The sequence below is a fragment of the Balaenoptera borealis genome (genome assembly GCF_965194805.1).
Source record: "Balaenoptera borealis genome assembly, chromosome: 10".
In the NCBI taxonomy this organism is placed as follows: Eukaryota; Metazoa; Chordata; class Mammalia; order Artiodactyla; family Balaenopteridae; genus Balaenoptera; species Balaenoptera borealis.
The window spans coordinates 12,067,252-12,087,123 of NC_138874.1; the positions used below are offsets into that span (position 1 = coordinate 12,067,252).

A 19,872-nucleotide genomic window follows, 5' to 3' on the forward strand; every position below is an offset into this window, starting at 1 on the left:
TTTATTCTTGTGGTTCAACCTAAGAAAGGCCTATAAGAATGGGCCCAACTCTTGAAAGCAAGTAGTGGAGACATAGACTACTAATCACGAATTTTCTGGAATCAGTTTGAAAAGAAAGATAGCTATGTGTGCACTGCTCTGAAGTTCTGAAGGTGAGGGACAGTCCATTGGCAGTTCAGATGCTTGCTTTTATTTTGTGGACCGGGTGCTCAAAACTGATAAGGATGAAGGCCAATCTCCCATATCCTAAGTGCTAGTCATCTCTTCCCTCTCTGTGTTATTTTTCCCTCCCTTCCAACCCCTCCTTCTTCCGACAGCCTTGTCAAAGCGGAGCCAACACCCTAATATGTGAGCTCCATCCCCCCTGCATTTCCCACTCACACAGCTGATTCTGTGAGCCAGCTCTCATTTGGAGGGATCTAATCAGGACCTCTTACCCTTTTGTGGCCCCCTTCTAGTACAAGGCGCATGGATAATTCCAACACAAGACTGGTGGTCCAAATTGAAAAGGATCCAGGTAAGAGGATATCTTCGTTCTCTCTTTTTATTTATTTATTTTGCTGTGTAGATGGATTCCTTCAATCCAAAAAGGGGAATTAAGTACTCACTATGTTTTAATCATTGTGGGGACAATGCATGTCTTGGTAAATACGCTGATGGTAAAAATGAAACTGTGCAAATAGAACTGATCAAGTATCCTGATTTGGTTTAGAAATGCATTCCTCCATTATTTAGAAATGATTAGATATCTTTTCAGTATTGAATGACCCTGTTAAGACATTTTACTTTGTGTATGCTAAACGTCGAATATAGACAATAAACCTTGGTATTAGTCTTCTGGCAAAAATTTTTTTTGAAAAATGTCAGTGTTATGATGTCCTTAAAGGCAAGCAATTCCAGGATCCAGGATCCAGAAGTCTTCAGAAACTTTGTACCACATTAAGCTATGGAAAGATTTACCTGCCAGAAAATTAACTTTTTTCTTCCTGTAATCTGTTTCACTTTTAACCATTCGACCTCTTTTTTCCTCATATCAGTATGCAAATTTCAACTATTCTGTATTTTTATCCAACTCACTCTCTCTCTCCCTTGGGCCAAAAATGTTGTCTAGGAAGAATTGTATCATGCTTATTAGCTATGTTTGAATGGCATATACATGATTAATTTGAAATCATAATTTGGAGCTTGAAAATACCTGAAGAGACAGGTTTATTTTTTGTTTAACTTTACGTCAGCCCAACTTTAAGGGGGCATGGGTTGGGGTATAAGTATCTCTAATGTGGATCCGTGGGACTCTGTAACTTTGCAGGGCCATTGATATTAGGCATATGGACAGTTTCATAAGTGCATTGCACCTTTAGTTGTTCATAATATTGTCTCATTTTAATCTAATTATACAGATGCGTGGTCAGTGTGTTCTAAGCTCTCCACTTTTAGTGGTTTAAATTCTTTTGTTTTATTCGAACATCAAACAGTTTGAACAATTAAGCAAAAGTTAATTCTCTCATTCAGGCCTTTCCTTTAAAAGTGCTAGAGACTCAAAGTAATCTCTCATTAGTGTCTCAGGATGCATGCTGGTTCATCATAGAAAACGAATATCATGGCAGGTCAGGAAGGCTTCATCTGCATAGAAAGTTAAGCATACTGATACTTTATTAGACAACATGACATGACTCAGCCCATAGGACAGTTCATTTCTTTCCATTAATCATGATTAGGTTATAAATGCACTAATTTCAATTCAGCTTTTACCTGGCATGAATGCCTAGCGATGATATCCATAGTTTGATAGTGTTATTTTGTAGATTTCTTAGCGGTGGATCAGTGCGCTTCCTTATGTGGATGGACTTGGGGCCACTCTGCACCTTCCTGCAGCTCCAGTCATGCTCTGGTTCCCAAGGGTACAGAGCAGGGAAGCTCCGTTCAGATCTCTAGGCTTTATCTCGAACTTCCCTACTCCAATAGCCGGCCTAGAAGGGGTCCTTGAGCTTTGCTTTAGGCCTTTTCTCTTTGGGGAAACTCTCTGCTTCTCTGACTTTCCAGAGCCAGAATTTACTCCCCAAAGAAAAGATGCTCTTAACATAAAAGCACTGATGGCAAACTTTCCTCCTAGCCCCTCCCAGTACTTCTAACACCCCCAAGACCACAGACCAGGAGGACTTCCCAGTTGACCCATTCTTCTCAGAAAAGGTTCTGTCCTTCATCGTGAGAGATCTGACAGAGGAAATAAAAGGAGTCTGGGCCCAGCAGGGAGATGACAAGAAATGCACTACAAAGCCCCAGTTTCACGCCCCTGAAACACACTAGCCTTCCACTGGGAAGCAGGGTGATCCGTCACTCCATCTCCTTTGCTGTATCCTTCCTCCTTCTTGGGGTCCTGATGCACCCGATTCGAACGGCTAAGGTTAAAGAAACAAGCAACAGTTGACAATACCGAGTCCTGGCAAGGATGCGGAACAGCTAGAATTCTCAGTCCCTGAGACGGGGCTGCAAAACGGTCCAGCCACTTTGGAGAACAGCAGTGCCACTCCTAGGGGTTGACTCAAGCGAAATGAAAACGTGTTCACATAAACTTCTGTTCATAAGTACTGTGAGTGGCTTTGCTCATCGTCACCAACACTGGAAACAACCCAGAGGTCCTTGAGCTGTTGAATGGATAAGCAAACTGTAGTAGCTGCATACAAAAGAAACAGAACAGACTGCTGCTGTATACCACAGTATGGGTGAAACACAAATGCATCATTCTAAGTGGTGGTTACGTGACTAGAGGCATATGTTAAGACTCATAGGATTAGACATTAAAAAGGGTGAATTTTACTCTCTATATATTATTCCTCAATAAGTCTGAGTTTGATATACATATATAACTTAACAATAAATTGCCTCAATATATAATAATTTATATCTATGTATATAATATATAAAATATAGGTTTGTATATAATATATATAGATTTGTATATAATATATAATATTATATATAGATTTGTATACAATATATAATACTAGTAATAGTTACGAATATTGTTCAATGTATGTATATATATACTATTTATTTTCTGTATATAATATATAATACTAGCAATAATTATATTGTAGAATATATGTATGTATGTATATGTATGTGTGTGTGTGTATACACACACACACACACACACATAGTTTATTATCTGTAAATTATATCTCAATGAAACCCTGGAGTTACTCGATGGGAATGTTCTCAGAGGCAAAATTTCTCTTAATGAAGCTGTATCATCTATGGTGTTATCTATTATTCAACAGATAGTTAGTGATTCTCTACTAGGTGTTAGGAATTCTGCCAGTATTGGGATACAAAGAGAAGCATATTCAGTCTTCCTTCACTGTTGGGTGCATTGGAGAAATCGAATGTTAATCAAATAACCATACATACACATACACACAAAAAAACAGAAGTCAGATTCCAACTGTGACAAGCGCTTCAAAGCAGGGGGTCAGAGTCCTGACAGCCTGTAACAGGGGACTTGGCCTGGCGAGGTGGTCAGTGAAGGCTTCCCTGAGGTGGCCATCGAGCAGAGGTCTGAAGAATCGTAGCGGTAATAAGCCAGAGAGGAACGGAAGGAAAACCCAGGCAGAAAGATCAGTCTCTGCAAAGGCCTGGGCTGGGCAGGGGCCTGTGAGTCACTCAACTGAGAGAAGTTCTGTGTTGCTGAGCGTGAAGGATGAGGAAGGGGTTAGTGGGAGGTGCAGATGGAGAGTGAAGTGGGGAGCAGACCGCATGGCGCCCCTGGTGTGACCATACACGCTGGGTTGATCAGGGCTGTCCTAGCTTATTCCTATGAAGGATAACTTATGGGAGCCTATTATAGGCGATGTTACAAAGTCGTCTCTAAAGAGCCCTGAGAAACCACTTTGAATCATGGGCTGGGGGGTCCTGGATGGCACCTTCCCCTTTTCAGTCTGGAAAGCTTGTTCTGGCTGTGAGGTAGAGAATCGATGAGTGAGCAGGTCCCAGTAAAGATGTGTAGGTGAGTCACATGACCACTGTGGTCATCTACTTGAGAAATCATGGAGCTTGGAATAGGGTAGGGGTAATGGGAATGGAGAAAAGTAGGAAGATGCAAAAAATACTTGAAGAAAGTAAAATTGAGAGGCTTGGGTGGGAAGGAGTGGGAAGAAAGATCCCTAGGTTGTGGCCGACTGGATGGTGGTGCCGTTGGCTGAGGTGGAGAGCAGAGGTGGGGACCTGACCTGGACCACTGCGGGGGGGAAGCATCTGAAACATACAAGAGATGTTAGGTCCATGAGGAAGTAGACGGGTTGAGAGCCCAGGCCAGAGATCTCAGCTGGAGGTAGGAATTTGTCAGGTGTCTCATTTAGACGGGAACTCAATCCATTTGTGCAGATGACATTGACCAGGAAGAGTATAGCGGGAAGAAATAGGAGGGTGTCACCACCCTGACGGGCGAAGTGTCTGACGATCTGATTCACCCCTAATCAAGTGACAGCTCCCTGTCTCCCAGGTCAAGCACGTTGGAGTCGGACTCACTGGGCATATTATTTCTCGTCCTGTCTTCAGGGAATGATGGCAACAACCTCAATTCCATCTTTTACGAACACTTGACAAGGGCCCTCCAGGAGTCCCTCTGTGGAGACCTCGTGCTTGGCCGATGGGGTAACTACAGCTCTGGCGATTGCTTTATATTGGCTTCAGATTACCTCAATGCTTTCGTTCACCTGATTGAAATCGGCAATGGTCTTGTCACCTTTCAACTTCGGGGACTGGAATTCCGAGGTAAGAATCTCTTTATTGTCGGAAGTTGTCGGAAGTCAGTCATTTGAGTTAATTATCATGCGAAGCTTTAATAATAAGCCACCCTTAAAAAGGAAGAATGGAATGCCTGTCCTACAGAATGAGAATTAGGGAACTTGCTACAATCACTTTGTTCCATGTATTTGGATATAACTAAACCCCAGTCATCTGAGGTAATAATAAGGTGAAACGTCTGGTGTAAACCTTCAGAGTAGCAAGTCAGGGTTTTGGTTTCATTCCTTCTGGGAAAAACTCAGAAGCAATAAGAGGGTGTGGACCATATGGAACCTGGTTCCTTGGGTTACGAGTGTCATGGTCTATTGTGGGTGAGTCATTTAGTGTCTCTTAGCTTTTTTTTTTTTTAATCATCTGTAAAATGATAATAATAAGAAGAATGGCTGCCTCATAAAGTCGTTGTGTGATTTAAATGAGATCACGTACATGCAGGCACTACATGAATGCTTACTGCCCTGTGGTTACTGAGTTGGCCTGAATCTTGGAAGTGTGACTCTGCTTTTTCCATGAATCAGACGCTGCAGTTGTGTCGTGATCACGCAGGGATCAGTATCACAGATGTACTCATGGGCCCGTCTCCTGGGTTCTTTGTTTATCCTTCATTCCTACACGCCTTTCTCCAGTACAACCCTCCCTCTGTGTCAGGCAATGTTCTAATGCTGGGGATGCAATGGGCACGTGACCTTGAGTGTTACCCTCATGACGTGGAAAATAAACAAGTAAACAAATGAGCAAAGCAGTCACAGCTTGCAGAGAAGGTATAAGGAGGTGAATAAGGGTCTGTGACCGAAATCACTGCAGAGGGTGAGGAGGTGGTACATGAGATGGGATCGTCAGGGCAGGATCCTGAGGAGAACAGGAAGAAGAATGTTCTAGGCCCAGAACTGGGAAGTGCTGGATGTCTGAGTCGGGAGCAACCGGGGCGGAATGACCTGACCAGAGAGGGTGGGAGGCCGGGTCACGGGGACCTCCTGGCCAGGGGGTAAGGGCTTCATTTTTTTTCTGTGCACAGTGGGGAGCCATGGAGGGTTCTGGAAAGGGGGATGACTGACCTGGTTTGCACTTGAAGAGCTCGTTCTGGTAGCCGTGCGGAGAGGGTACCAGAGGGGACGAAAGCAGAAACGGGGGGACCACTTAGGAGTGTCCTGTCGTCGCCCCAGCAGGAGAAAAGGGCAGAGGCACAGACGTGCTGGGGGGCCTGGAGGTGGCCGGGCAGGCCCACGTGTTGGGGTGAGGGAAGGGGGGCACGCAGCCTCTCCCTGCTTTCTAGGTCGAGTGCCGGGTGGACAGAGGTGCGTTTACTGAAACTGGGAAGCCTGGATGAGGAACAACGCTTCCGGATTTGAGGATGCAATCAAGAGCTCCGTTTTGGATATTTTCAAATGCCCTTGATTCATCCAAGTGAATATGTCCGGTAGCTAGTTGGACGTATGAGTCTAATATTCACTTGGGAGACATTTATTCAGCACTGCTCGTATGTCAGGCACTGGCTCAGGTGCTTCGAGTACAGAAGTGAAGGCCCCGCCTTAAGGAGCTTGGAGCCTCGTCTCAAGGCAGACACGCATTGGGCAATTACTGCTCTGCGAGGTGAGTGTTAAGGTGACACTGTACCTGGGATGCTTGGGGTCCAGAGAAGGGGCACTGGAATCAGCCTGGAGTCTGGTCGGCTCGACGGAGGAGGGGCTGCAGTTGAAACAGAGAGGAGGGAACCGCTGGTGTGATGACAAAGAGGCACGAAGGAGCCAGATGTGTTTTCCAGGTGTTTTGGGAAGAAGGGGTCACAGAAAATGCTAGAAAGGTAAACAGGAGTCAGGTCATGGCCATCCAGAGCCTCACAGTGACAAAAGGACACCTTTCACCCAAGAACAAATGGCCATTACTTCACTTTTTAACAATTATTACCTAAAGAGGATTCTTGTGCATCCTTAGAAATTCTAGGAATCTAATTTAGGGAGCTTATTTTGGAAAAGGTTTTTGGGCTGAGGGAGTAATGATCAGATTGTACAGAAAAGAGAGGCAATGTTTCCCTGGCATTTTGCACAAATGCCAGAAAATGCCACGAAAGGTGGTGGAAATTAAGTGTCTCTGGTGCAATAGTGCAATAGAATTGCCTATTTTGAGAGCTTTCTATTTTTCCCGGAATTCGAAGGAAGAACTTTTAAGGTTCACTGAGTTAAATCTGAGTTATTGTTATAGCACAAGTTCTATGTGGCTTACAGCTTTTTTTGCAAACTTAACCCATCTTTGAATCGAAGGGCTCAAAGTTAATTAGATTCCAGAAGTCTGCAGTACGTTGTCTGGCAGCTCCTCATCACCAACAGGGGTTCTTTTTAAAAAAAAAAATTTTATTGATGTATAGTTGATTTACAATGTTATGCTAATTTCTGCTGTACAGTAAAATGACTCAGTAATACACATATATACATTCTTTTTTACATTCTTTTCCATTATGGTTTATCCCAGGATATTGAATATAGTTCCCTGTGCTCTACAGGAGGACCTTGTTGTCCATCCGTTCTAAATGTAATAGTTTGCATCTACTAACCCCAAACTCCCAGTCCCTCCCTCTTCCTCCCCCCCTCCCCCTTGGCAACCACAAGTCTGTTCTCTATGTCTGTGAGTCTGTTTCTGTTTGATAGGTAAGTTCACTCGTGCCATATTTTAGATTCCACATATAAGTGATATCATATGGTATTTGTCTTTCTGTCTGACTTACTTCACTTAGTATGATAACCTCTAGTTGCATCCATGTCACTGCAAAAGGCATTATTTCATTCTTTTTGATGGCTGAGTAGTATTCCACTGTATATATGTACCACACCTTCTTTATCCATTCATCTGTCGATGGACATTTAGGATGTTTCCATGTCTTGGCTGTTGTGAATAGTGCTGCTGTGAACATTGGGGTGCTTAAATATTTTTGAATTATAGTTTTGTCCAGATACATGCTCAGGAGTGGGATTGCTGGATCATATGGTAGCTGTACTTTTAGTTTTTTAAGGAACCTCCATATAGTTTTCCATAGTGGCTGTACCAATTTATATTCCCACCAATAGAGTAGGGGTTTTTAATCTACCACAGTGAACGTTTTGGTCTCACCTCGTACGAATTGTTTTCTTTTTTGGCTTAACCATTCCTGTCTAGGGCTGGCTACCGGTCCTGGCCCCTTGGTGCCGCTCAGCCTCCAATGGGCGGGATGAGGCATCTTCACAGCTAGGTGGTCTCCGGGCTCCAAAGGGGGGAACACAAACACTGCAAGGCCTCTTATGGCTCAGCCTCCAGGACAGGCACCAAGTCACCCCTACCATCTTTCATCGGCCCCAGCCAATCCCAAATACAGCTCAGACTCAGGTGGTAGAAAAGGGGCCCTGTCACACTGCATGAGCCACTGGGGGCCAATCTTATAACAACATACCAGACTCCAGAAACGTCACTGGGTGAAATATGGAAGGAAGCTGGGGACCAACATAGATGTGTTGGGCACAAGACAGAGGCAGTGATCGTGCAAAGTGATTGCCCAGGAATGAAGTCTTGAGAAAAAAAGCCTGCCCCGATACCCCTCACTCTTGTCCAATACCTTTTCCTTGGCCTAGTTCTACTGGAGTTTGGAACACAGGGCTATTGAGAGGTCATACACCTTGATGAAATCTAAATTATGCTTTTGTTGCAGGAAGAAACCAGTTGACCTAAAAAGCCCGTTCTGTTTTCTATCTCTTTGCACCATCCAGTACCGTATTCCCAGGGAAGATCTTATTTTCTTTTTCCTCTTTGGGTATTTCTGCAAGATATATTTTTAGGACTTCACTTTTCTTTCCGTTTTCCCATTTTCCCAAATAGCAGGCTTTATTTTGGTCAAATTTTCACCTCCTTCAGCACAACCTGGGGCAGTCAAAATACAGATGCGTTAGACCTCTGTCCTGAAGCGTACCAAAGCCACCAGTGAACAGATGAGCTGCTCCCGGCACAAGTCAACTCTGACTCAGGAAACGAACAGTACACCCTAGAGGAAGCCTCCGCAAGGCCAGGGAGCAAGAAGGTCCATCTGTCGTTCTCTCACTGAAAGGGATGCATTTGTATCCATAGGAATTTTTAGTTGCAAATGACAGAAATCATCTCTGGCTAACTGAAGCAGGAGAAGGGTTTATTGGAAGCTATTACCCAGGGCACAGACTTGCTGAGATGGCTGGGGAAGCAGGCTTGGTGGCTCTCACACGAGAGCCTGAGATCACACGGCAGCGCTGAGCCTGTGAAGGGGTGGCACGTCAGCTGGTGGACCCAGCACTGCCCTCACGTCACTGACATCATGATCCTGGACACTGGATGCTACTGCTGGTACCACTTCTGCCCCCAAAACAGGATGAATGGCCTCTGCCACGGCCTCCCTCCCAGAACGCTTTCCACACGAGCCCTGCTTCTTTGTGTCACTAGCTCATTCGTCCACATCTGGTGTGGGTGCGTCTGACGGATGAGATGCTGCGATCACACGCATGTGCTCTAGATGCAAAGGAGAGGAGGCCAAAGAGGGTCTTGACTTTTCAGTGCCTGTAGTAGGAGGTGACGACTCTCTCTCGCCGAGACTTGTAACATGGGTACATTTGTCGATGTCCTGCTGGTTGCTGGAATAGTTGAGTCCCAGATCTCAGGGGCTGACACAGTAGAGGTTTGTTTTGCATTCACACAGAGTCCAATCAGTGAGAGGAGGCGGTGGGGTGAGGGGATGGCTCTATTCCACGCTGCCAGGGATCTTGGCCAATAGAAGTTCCGCCTATTCCCTAGAGCACTGCTTTCGGGGTCACCCTGGGCTTCAGTGTCAAGCTGGCAGAGAGTGGAGGATTGCATGGAAGATCGTCATGGGCCAGTTCTGAACCTGGGATGCATCATTCGCTCTTAAATTCTGTTGTCCAGAACTGACACAACTATTGGGTTGGCCGAAAAGTTCGTTCGGGTATAACATCGTAGGGAAAAACCCGAACGAACTTTTCGGCCAACCCAATGTAAGAGAAATGTTGTCTAGCTGAGTACCCAGGAGAAAAAGTAAAAAGGTTTGGTGAACAGTTAGCTGGTCTCCGGCACTGTGGGTAGTTTCCAAACAGAATAGGGGTTTAGATCCTGGGTAGCCCAAAAGATTGATCAGGGTTCACGGCACATCCTATTTCCACTGGATGGTACTATCGTGAATGATTGATACAAGTTCAAATCAAGAATACAAGCAAAGAATCCACGTTCTTCTATTCTCCTCCTTTTGGCCCATGCATCCCAGAATAGAAATACAATTTTTTGTTGCTGAGCATGTAATGAAACAGGATTGTACTGCCGCTCTTGGGCCTATGAGTATCCCTTGCATTTACCCAACCAGAGAGCCTTGAAGGAAACCATTCAAGAGCTGGCAAATGAATCACTGGCTTTAAATCTAAGTCAAGGAAATGGATAATGCACTTTAGAAGGTCCACAGTGTGAGGGGCACCAAGTTCAAGCCTTTGCAGAAGAAATGGAATCTGTTGGATTGGAAAACCCATTTAACCATCATCCGAGTAGGTGGGCACAGAAAGAAGGGAAAGTGAGAACTGATTATCTGTTCAGTCCATGTCTGTTCTCTGTTAGTCACCCAGGTGACCTAGGTTGATGGCTTATTTCTCTAAAAGCGGAGAAACATGAATGAGGAGAACAGAGCTGCCAGCAAGAGGAGTCAGGCAACTTGAATACTGTCTTTAGAAATGAAGAAGAGAAGAACCGAGAATAGGAGCAAAAATAAGGGCATTGAAGGGAATCCTTTATGACCTACAAAGCACTCTCTCACCTGTGCAGGTGACCTCTACCCTCAGAACGGCCATAATCCCAACACTTCCTCCCATTTAACTAATGGGGAAATCCAGGCTCCCAGAGATGAATTCTTATCCGAGGCTCACAGCTACTTAGTGGTAGAGTTGGGCAAACCCACACGACTCTCTTAACTTCTCTTTCTACCTGACCATTTCCTGTTTTTACATTCTTCCTTTCGGGTATTTGTTTGAAATTTGTACTATGGTGTTCATTTGGTTTACTAAACACTAAGTAACTGGGGTATAATGCCTTCAATCACTTGTATAGCCTTGCAAAAGTTCCATATCGTTTTCCCAGTTGCACAGAAAACTCCACTTTGGGTCAGAATGTTCAACTGGGCACACACGCGACTTGGCTTCTCAGAGTCTCAATTCCTTCATCAAAGCCTCGGTGTGAGTATAAGTCCTCTCCAGCTCTGACGGCGCATCAGTCCAGGAGATATAAAATACTTCCACCATGTCATCCGTGGGGGACAGTTGGACTTCTCCCTGCTGGAGTTGGACATAATTTCCTCCCGGGGAATAGGTGTTGCTGGTAGACAGCCCAGTGCCTGGAGCCACGGCTGGTGTCAAGGGGCGATGTTAAGTAGCTGCTGGCTTCCTGCTGGCACAGGGTCACCACAGGCAAGGCGGGCATGCCTAAGCGTTAGCCCACCAGCTGAGGATCAGATTGGGCGTCAGAAGCATTTCTGTGACGATGAAGCGGCGTGGAGGAATTTCAGGCCAAGGGAAGAGGAGGGCTTGCTGTGATGGCAGGTGATGGAATCCGAAGGGCTGGGAGGATGGAACCCGTGGTGGCGTTAAAGAAAAGGTGTGAGCACGGGAGGAGGATGGGGTAGGGAAGTAGTCCATCCCCAGCATGAAGAGCGCACTTGAGATCAGCGATCATGACTTTAAAAGAAGACCCGTTAAGATTGCTCGTATTTTTCTCTAAGCCACATCCAGCTTCATGGGTGCAGGTGTGGAGGGCAGAGGTGGAGTTAATCAGGGTTGGGGTTGAGCCAGATGAGTGTCGTGAAGGCAAGGACAAGGGTGTGATAGTGATTTTGATGCCTGGCCGTGGAATGTAAGCTGAGAAAGAAGGGGAGGGAGGGTGTGAGAGAGGTGGAAATACCACCTGGGGAGAAGACTTCCTGGATCTGGGGAGGGTACCAGGATGGTTGAAGTTGAATGGGTAAAGGAAATGAGCTGGAAAGAGAGGAGGCAGTTGCTGGAGATTAGGAGGTTTGGAGCAGATATTTACAGAGGGGAAGCACTTTGGGGGAATCCGGGTCCAGGGTTACGGTCGTGGAAATGAGTGGCTGAGGTCGGGTGGAAGGTGAGATCATCGGAGGGTGGCGATCAGGCCAGGATGTCGGAAGGAGCATCTTGATGGATACTGAAGTCCCAAGAGTGATGGCAGGAGGTGTGTTGCAGAGTGACAGCGAGCCAGAGCCAACCCAACATCTTCACGGAAGGACTGGACGTAACCTAGAGGGGCTGTAGAGGATGTCAGCAAGAGAGGGTGGGGCAGGTCCAGTGTGTCCCCTGAAAGCATCAGCTGGAAGTACTCCTGGGAGGCATGTTAAAAGCAGTCCGTCCCACTGGGGAGCACTGCAGACCCGCTGGGGAGCAGGGGGGGCCATCCTTCCAGCCGAGCGCCTAGAAGAGAGGGGAGGACGTTCAGAAAAGCTGGGAAATGTATCATGAGTCCCAGGGGGGCACAGAGAAAGAATTTCAAGGGTTTGTGGCCTCGGTGCGGATGAGGTGATGATTACGATGGGGTCAGAAAATGTAACTTCTAGAACGGTGTGGGAATTCGACTGCAGGGCTCCCTGCGCAAATGGCTTGAGCTGCAGTGAAACAATAGTTTCTCATGGGACGATGAAGCGGATTCTGTCATCTGAGGCTGCGTCACGTGCGTGGAAAGTTTCGAGGCTGCTGAAATGAAATTTATTTATGCGTGTAGATATGCCTGCAGCCTTCGATATCCTTGTTAGTATAGGACTGCTACGTTTTTATCACAGTAAGATCTGTTTTCCAAAAATCATCTTAGGGGAGATCTTAGGAAATTATGTGTATTTATATATACAGACATATATATATATATCACATATATTTATTTATTGTATTACATATAATAAATACATATATATTTAAGAGTCATTTGATAAAGTGGGTTTTTGGAACACTCAAGAAAAATGATATCAGATATGCATCGTGTTATGTGGACATTTACCTCTTCTATTATTTGTGCAACTACATTTTTTCTCTGGTGATTTATTCATTTCTCAGTATTTCCTTGCAATGAATGATACTGCATTTGTATATATTTTCTACATTCCCAGGTGATCAAATATTTCCAGTTTTTGTTCATATCCTAGTTCAAACAAGAAAACATAACCAATGCAGATTACTCTGTCCTTTTATTTAAAACAAAGGGGCGGCGGTGAAAATGACGTTTGTTTTTAGGTGTTTGTATGTGTAGATTGTGAATCTTTGCTATCAGGACCAGATGCTCAGCCCACATGGTGGGCAGTCAGTCAGTGTTTGTTGATAACAAAGCAATAAGTAATCACTTGACAACCAAAGCCGGTTTACTTTCAGTGTTCTCGCACAGTTTGTACATTCAGCTTTTTATTCCTGCAGGCTATGAAAAATTGACTAAGCCAGGTTCTAACAGGCTGTGAGACCCTCGAAGGCTGGGTCTCCTGCCTCTCTCCCCGTGCACTGACGGTCTCATGGAGGGGTGCCCGGTAAAGGATGGTTGAGGGAGGAAGGAGAGACAGTCCGAAGTTTCTTGAGCACCTGTTATGTGCCAGGTACCATAGTAAGCCCTTTGCGTATATTATCAGAATATTCTTCATAAGCAGTCTGTACAGCAAGTAGGTATTATCTCTCTTTCAGACATGACATAATTGGGTGAATGAGGTTTAGTAAGTTGCCCAAGGCTGCAAAGTCACCGGTGGTGGCAGAGGGGTAAACGCCTAGATGTGGCAGACTCCAAAGTCCATGACCTTTGTAGTAAACTCCTCTGCCTTGGAGGGAGGAAGGAAGGAAGGAAGAAAGAAGGGAGGGAGGGAGAGGTGGAGGGAGAGAGGAGGGAGGAGGGAAGGAAGGAAAGATAAATAAGGAGAGAATATGGGAAAAAGAACGAGTAACCATTTTTTGGCTGTTGAAATTCAAAAATAAAACTTTCACCTGAATATGCTCCTAAGTGTTAATATGGCACCACCTCTTTTAGCAGCTCAGTTTCTTGAACTGCCAACTGCCTTAGGAAGCATGAAAGCTGGTCGGCTCCTGCAGAAGGAACATGGAAAGCAGAGGCATAGTTAGTTATCAGGACGTAACCCCACATTACCATCGGGTCTGGAAAATATCCAAAAAAAAGGAGATATATGTTCCTGTCTGTGTGAAATGTTATCAGCCATTTCATAGTTAGGCTAACAGCCCATAATCACCAGCCTGCAGGGACATTTAAAAAATATCTGTGTAACCTAATCTTATCTAAAGTTAATCCAACCCAAATGCTTATCCTAACTGGCTAATCCACGTAGAGCCCTAGCTCTCACTAATCTTGGAACTAGCTAGAATGCTGTCTTCTCTATGGCAACATCTAGGTCATTAGCAAGTCTTTACTTCTTTTGTCTACCTAGCTTGAGGAAGCTGTTAAGTCCCTAGGTTCCAAACTTCACCCATGAAATAATAGGTTCTCCACTCAGAATTCCTCAACACATATTTTTCTTCATTTCAAATTGTGTGACATGTTAGTGAACAAGACAAAGCCCTGCTTGTCCAGATAGCAAGTCTGGGAAAGGAGAGGGGCTTTCCTGGCGAACATTAACAGAGTCTGCATACTTTAACTTTCAACACACAAAAAAAGTTTGTGGGAGAAAAGCAAGATAATACAACTTTGAATTAAATATTAATCAGAAAGGGGCCAACTCAGGAAGGTTGAGTGCATTGGTTTTCTCATCTGGAAATGGAACAGGAATGGAGGGAAGCATATCATTCACAGATATCATTATTATGTATATTTCAACTTTTCTTATGCTTCATACCTGCCCAGTGTAAGTTTCCCTGTGCACTGCGTGATTTTGTTTATTTCATTTTCTCCTGTGGGCTGGTAGAAAAAAGTAAATTCGGGGAACTTTTGCTTGTAATTGGTCAAGGCTCATGAGACACTGTGTGATAAGGGGAAAATACTGATTTTTAAATTCAAAAGACCAGACCCTTCTACTGGACAAGTTGCTTTTAAGACTCAGTGTCCTTATTTTTAGTAGAAAAAATTACGTCTGCATAACCAGGTTGATGTGTGCAATCAGTGAGATGCCATCTGAGAAGTCATTTTTAAGTTGGTATGTGTCCCATAAATAGATGATGTATTGAAATAAAAATTCTCTGAGAAAAACTGTTATACCACATTCAAAAATCGATCCTGCCTAACAGGTCATGGAAGAAGTTGTATTCCTGTGGACAGATCTTAAAGCAAATTGAGGCTCCTTGGGAGAGAAAATTGTTATAATAAAAAGCCTCTGCTATCTCCACAAAATCAAACATGCTATAAACTATTTTAACATACGTTTCCTCCACTGCACACTGAGCAAATACACTTCTCCTAGATTCTCAGTGTGACACTTAAAAGACACTCGGGTCGAATGTGGCCGAAGGAATGGAAATTGGGACTGGGAAGAAATTGTCCAGTAAAAGAATAAAAAACTAAACTCATTCAGTGTCTCGACAGGCCAACCCTGTTTCTTGTTTTAGTTCTGCTCTGTGACCATTTCTCCATCTTTAAGGTTAGATTAATTTAAAGGGGGTGATTATCAAATGGATGTTTAGCAATTAGCAACTAGGAAGTGTAATGGGACAGCTTTACATATAAACAGACTATTGTTATAATAAGTATTTCTTTCCAGAAATTAAATCTGGTGATGTCGGGCAGATACAGGGCCATCTCCCAGGGCAGGTGGCTGGGGATAGATGACCTGCACGTTCCTGTAGGCTCATGTTCTAAGATTCCGTCCCAGAGAACTAGCGTGGGGTGGGGGAAGGGCTGAGAAAGACATCTCCATGACATTGAAGCTGCAGGAGAAATTTTGGGGAAAAAATTCCACCGTGACCTTCTAGAAATGACAATCCTTCAAAAACTTTTAAACAGCTTTCTCTGACATTATTTCATTTGGTCACGAAATGGCCCTTGATCTCACCAACTAGCAAGAAGTAACGATAGAGTTCCAGCCTGAAGAAAAATGTTCTGGAAGTCCTCGTTATGACATGAATTACGTGTATTACGGTATTATGAGGGGCACTAAGAAGACTGCATCTCCAGCAAGCGCTCGCAGGGCTAAGCTGCGTCTCTCACATCTTGTGTTTCCAACATGCAACGCACGCTGGGCTGTGTGAGGTCCCAGTGTTCAGGGAAGTGAACTATTTTGTACTTAGCAATGTCTATATCTGATGGCCTCCTCCTTTTGTGGCCCTGAGCAATTCAGGAACGAGCTTACCTGTGGCCTCAGAAGGAAATACATTTTATTTAATAATAGTCCAACACACGTCCCAAAGTGTGTGTCTGTAAATCCCACCTGAGGCTTGAAAAGCATTGGCTTAACCGTATCTATGCCTACGTCTCTTCCACTTCATAAGCAGGGGCTGCTTGTACTTTCAGGATAATCTAAACTGCTCTCTGTCAGCCCCTCCTGGTGACCTCATTGCTTGGCATGCGGAAAACACCGGCCTGGCACATTGGGCTGATGAAGGCCGTGGCCATTTGAAAACTCAGCTCAAATAAATCTCTAGTACAGTTATTTTAAACCATTATTAGTGGATAAAACTAAACATAACAATGTTGATGATATTTGGGGTTTTCTGTGGAATCCAGTTGCCGGGGTGTTTGGGACAACGCATATCAGATAAGGAGAAAAACTGTAGGGCTGGGAGGCCCCATCTTTAAAATACGTTGTGCATTTGGGCTTTAATGTGCCCGCCCTTGCTGGGAGGTTGTAAACAAGCCGACATTCTTTGAGTGCAGCCTTGCTGCTTCAGGGGACCATTTTTAACGCATCCCTTTGAAGTCCCCATCACATGATGGCGCCTCCTCTCCATCATTTCCTCTGACCTCTTGGTAAACAGCCTGGACCCTGGTTTCAGTCCCCAGCGCTTTTCACCTGAAATGGGACTGGGGGTGGCCGATTGCCCCATCTCCCGTCTCTCCTCTTTACTCCCCCAAGGCTGTAGGGGAAGGTTTCTTAAGTGCAACTTTCTTCCTGTTTCCTTGGGATTTAAAAACCCCTGTGGCCTACCTGTCACCTAGAGAATGAAGTTCAAATGTCTCCATAGGACTCAACTTCCCACTCCAGCTGGACTGCCTGAGCCTCCCCTCCCCGCTTCAGGGATCCTGGCCCAGGCTTCCCAGCCAGGAAGGCACCTCCCCGACTTGTGTTTGCCAGCCCTTCATTTCTCACATCGCACAGACGTTCTCCTTTGGCCTCCCAGCTTTCCCAGGAGAATGTCACCTCTACCTCCAGCTTGGTGGACCGTTGAAGCAGGCGTGTCTACGCTAACCAGCCGCGCAGAATAGCTGCACTCCTGTGCTTGTCGGAGAGGACATTGAAATTCACTGCCCCTCAATGCACAGTGACCGTCAAAACTAGCTGGAGAGGGGGCCTTCCCGGCGGTCCAGTGCTTAAGACTCCGTGCTCCCATTGCAGGGGGCGCAGGTTTGATCCCTGGTCTGGGAACTAAGATCCCGCATGCCGCACAGCGCGGCCAAAAAATTTAAAAAAATAAAAAATAAATAAAAAACTGGGTGGAGAGAAATGATCCGTATCAAGGATTTCCTGAAAGGTGTGAAGTTCTCCCAGTCCTCCTGCATCTCCACAATCTACCCTTGGGTGACACTAGACCTCTGGAAAACCACATACCTAAAGCTGAATTATTTTGGCTACCTATAGAAATTTTTTAATTGTACTTTGGCCATATTAGAACAGCTCTGGAACATCGTGATTGTACCTGCCATGCAATGCTGAGAAAGATGATGGTCACCATATTGTACAATGTTCTCTCTTATGAGGGTCCTGGGGATGTCACCTCTCTGGTGTCTTAGCCAGAAATAGCTATGATCCTTCCAAGCAATTATTTTGTTTCTGTCTTAAGGACACGAGACACTCCTCAAGTTATCTTTCTACATTGCTTGCTAGAAAGCCTGAGTGAAATCAGTGGCCCACCTTTAGCAAATATATAGGACATCATAGAGTGAAGTGAAGGTCTCTTGACATCCTTCTGGCTTCATTATATTTTTCCTGTCCCCATTGTCACTTAAATTTTATCATTTGCTTTTGTACTGTGTATGCCTTTTTATTATTTATTTATTTATTTTATAAATTTATTATTTATTTATTTATTACCTTTGGCTGCGTTGGGTCTTCGTTGCTGCGCGCAGGCTTTCTCTAGTTGCGGCGAGCGGGGGCTGCTCTTCGTTGTGGTGCACGGGCTTCTCATCGTGGTGGCTTCTCTTGTTGCGGAGCACGGGCTCTAGGCGTGCGGGCTTCAGTAGTTGTGGTGTGTGGGCTCAGTAGTTGTGGCTCGCGGGTGCTAGAGCACAGGCTCAGTAGTTGTGGCACACGGGCTTACTTGCTCTGCGGCATGTGGGATCTTCCCGGACCAGGGATGGAACCCGTGTCCCCTGCATTGGCAGGCGGATTCTTAACCACTGCACCACCAGGGAAGCCCCCGTGTCTGCCTTTTTAAATGGACTTCATTCCTTTTTGGAATTTAGTATGAATAAATAAGCCAGGCCTGGCCAGTCACTGGTAAGGATGCCCAATGGTGCTTAAAGGGGGGCAGTCTTGCCCCTTCGGCAACAGGGAGAGGGAGGAGGAAAGGGTCAGGTAGCCAGGAGAGGGTTGCCTCGCACAGCCGCAATGGCTGCCCCGCATTTTGGCTGCACTCTGGAAATTGATGCATATCCTGTGTGCAAAGTATCTGGGATCTACTAGACACACTGTCAGTTCAGACACTCAATTTTCACAGCTTTCATGAGGCACGCTCATCTATTAGGATGAAAAGACTCCAGGATACTCTTAAAATTCATTTTAAATATTTATTTATCTATTTATTTATTTCGCTGCATCAGGTCTTAGTTGCAGGACACGGGATCTTTGTTGTGGCACGCAGGCTCTTCGTTGTGGCATACAGGCTTCTCTCTAGTTGTGGCGCGTGGGCTGAGTTGCCCTGTGACATGTGGGATCTTACTTCCCTGACCAGGGATCGAACCCACGTCCCCTGCATTGGAAGGCAGATTCTTAACCACTGGACCACCAGGGAAGTCCCTCAAAATTCATTTTAAAAATGGTTATTGAATGCCTTCTGTGTCCCATTGACTTAGGCCATGAGAACACAGCAACATGAAAGATGCCAAGAGTTCGTTTCCATGGAAACTCCAGAGACAGCCATCCGGGAAAGGTCACAGTGTAGGGGCAGCAGACCTCTGGTCTTCCCTTTGGAGGGAATGTGCTCTAAACCCAGGGAGCCTCTCTGAGAAGGATATGGGTCTGATTTGCATGTGAACAGCAAAATTAGTGCCTTTGCAGACATGGCTGGGTTTCATTATTTTCATATTCTTTTACAACGTGAACCCGACTATGAATCTTTTGTTCCTAAGAAAAGGCACCAAGACCTATCTAAACTGAGTATTTATTAAAAACCTTGGGCAGTTACAATGTCTCTACCAAGCCTAGCAGTCCTTCACAGCAAACCCCTTCCTCAACCGTCCTCTTATCAGTGTAGAAATGAGCCCCTGCTTCTCACAGAGGATGGTGCTAACTTATTTCCTTCAGATGGTAGAAATCCAAATTCTGCATCATCTCATGTACTCATAAATACACACACACTCCTTCCAGTTTGATGTAAAACAAACAAACAAACAACGCTGGCGTCAGCCCAACACGATAAAATGCTTGACCTGGATGGAGAAAAAGGAAGGAGGGAAAAAAAAACCCTCAAGGCATGTCATTTAAACAGTTTTGCTAATCTATTTGAGGTGAAAGTCCCCCTTTATGCTTCTCCTTTGTGAGATCTATTACTCCTTTCACTGGAAGAGCGTTTCTTCCCAAATCATAGTATTAACTAGCAGTAAACCAGTGTTGTTTCTTGTGCCATTGGGGTGGGATGAGACCTCCCCCACCCCTGGAGTCTAATGCCCGCAGTCCCGGGGTCCCAGTAGGTGGCTCAGTTAGGACGCAGTGGTGGTTCGTTACTCACTCTGGGT

The 19,872-nt window shown here is 45.1% G+C and overlaps 1 protein-coding gene across 5 annotated transcripts in view; it reads left to right on the forward strand.

Annotated features, from left to right (window-relative positions):
- PCNX2 (pecanex 2) overlaps positions 1-19,872 on the forward strand; it is a 281,650-nt gene that overhangs the window by 216,998 nt on the left and 44,780 nt on the right. For all 5 annotated transcript variants that reach the window (XM_082407553.1, XM_082407550.1, XM_082407549.1 and 2 more), the window contains 2 exons: positions 459-517; positions 4,558-4,773. In XM_082407553.1, the coding sequence (XP_082263679.1) occupies positions 459-517; positions 4,558-4,773 (275 nt within the window). The remainder of the gene's footprint in view (positions 1-458; positions 518-4,557; positions 4,774-19,872) is intronic.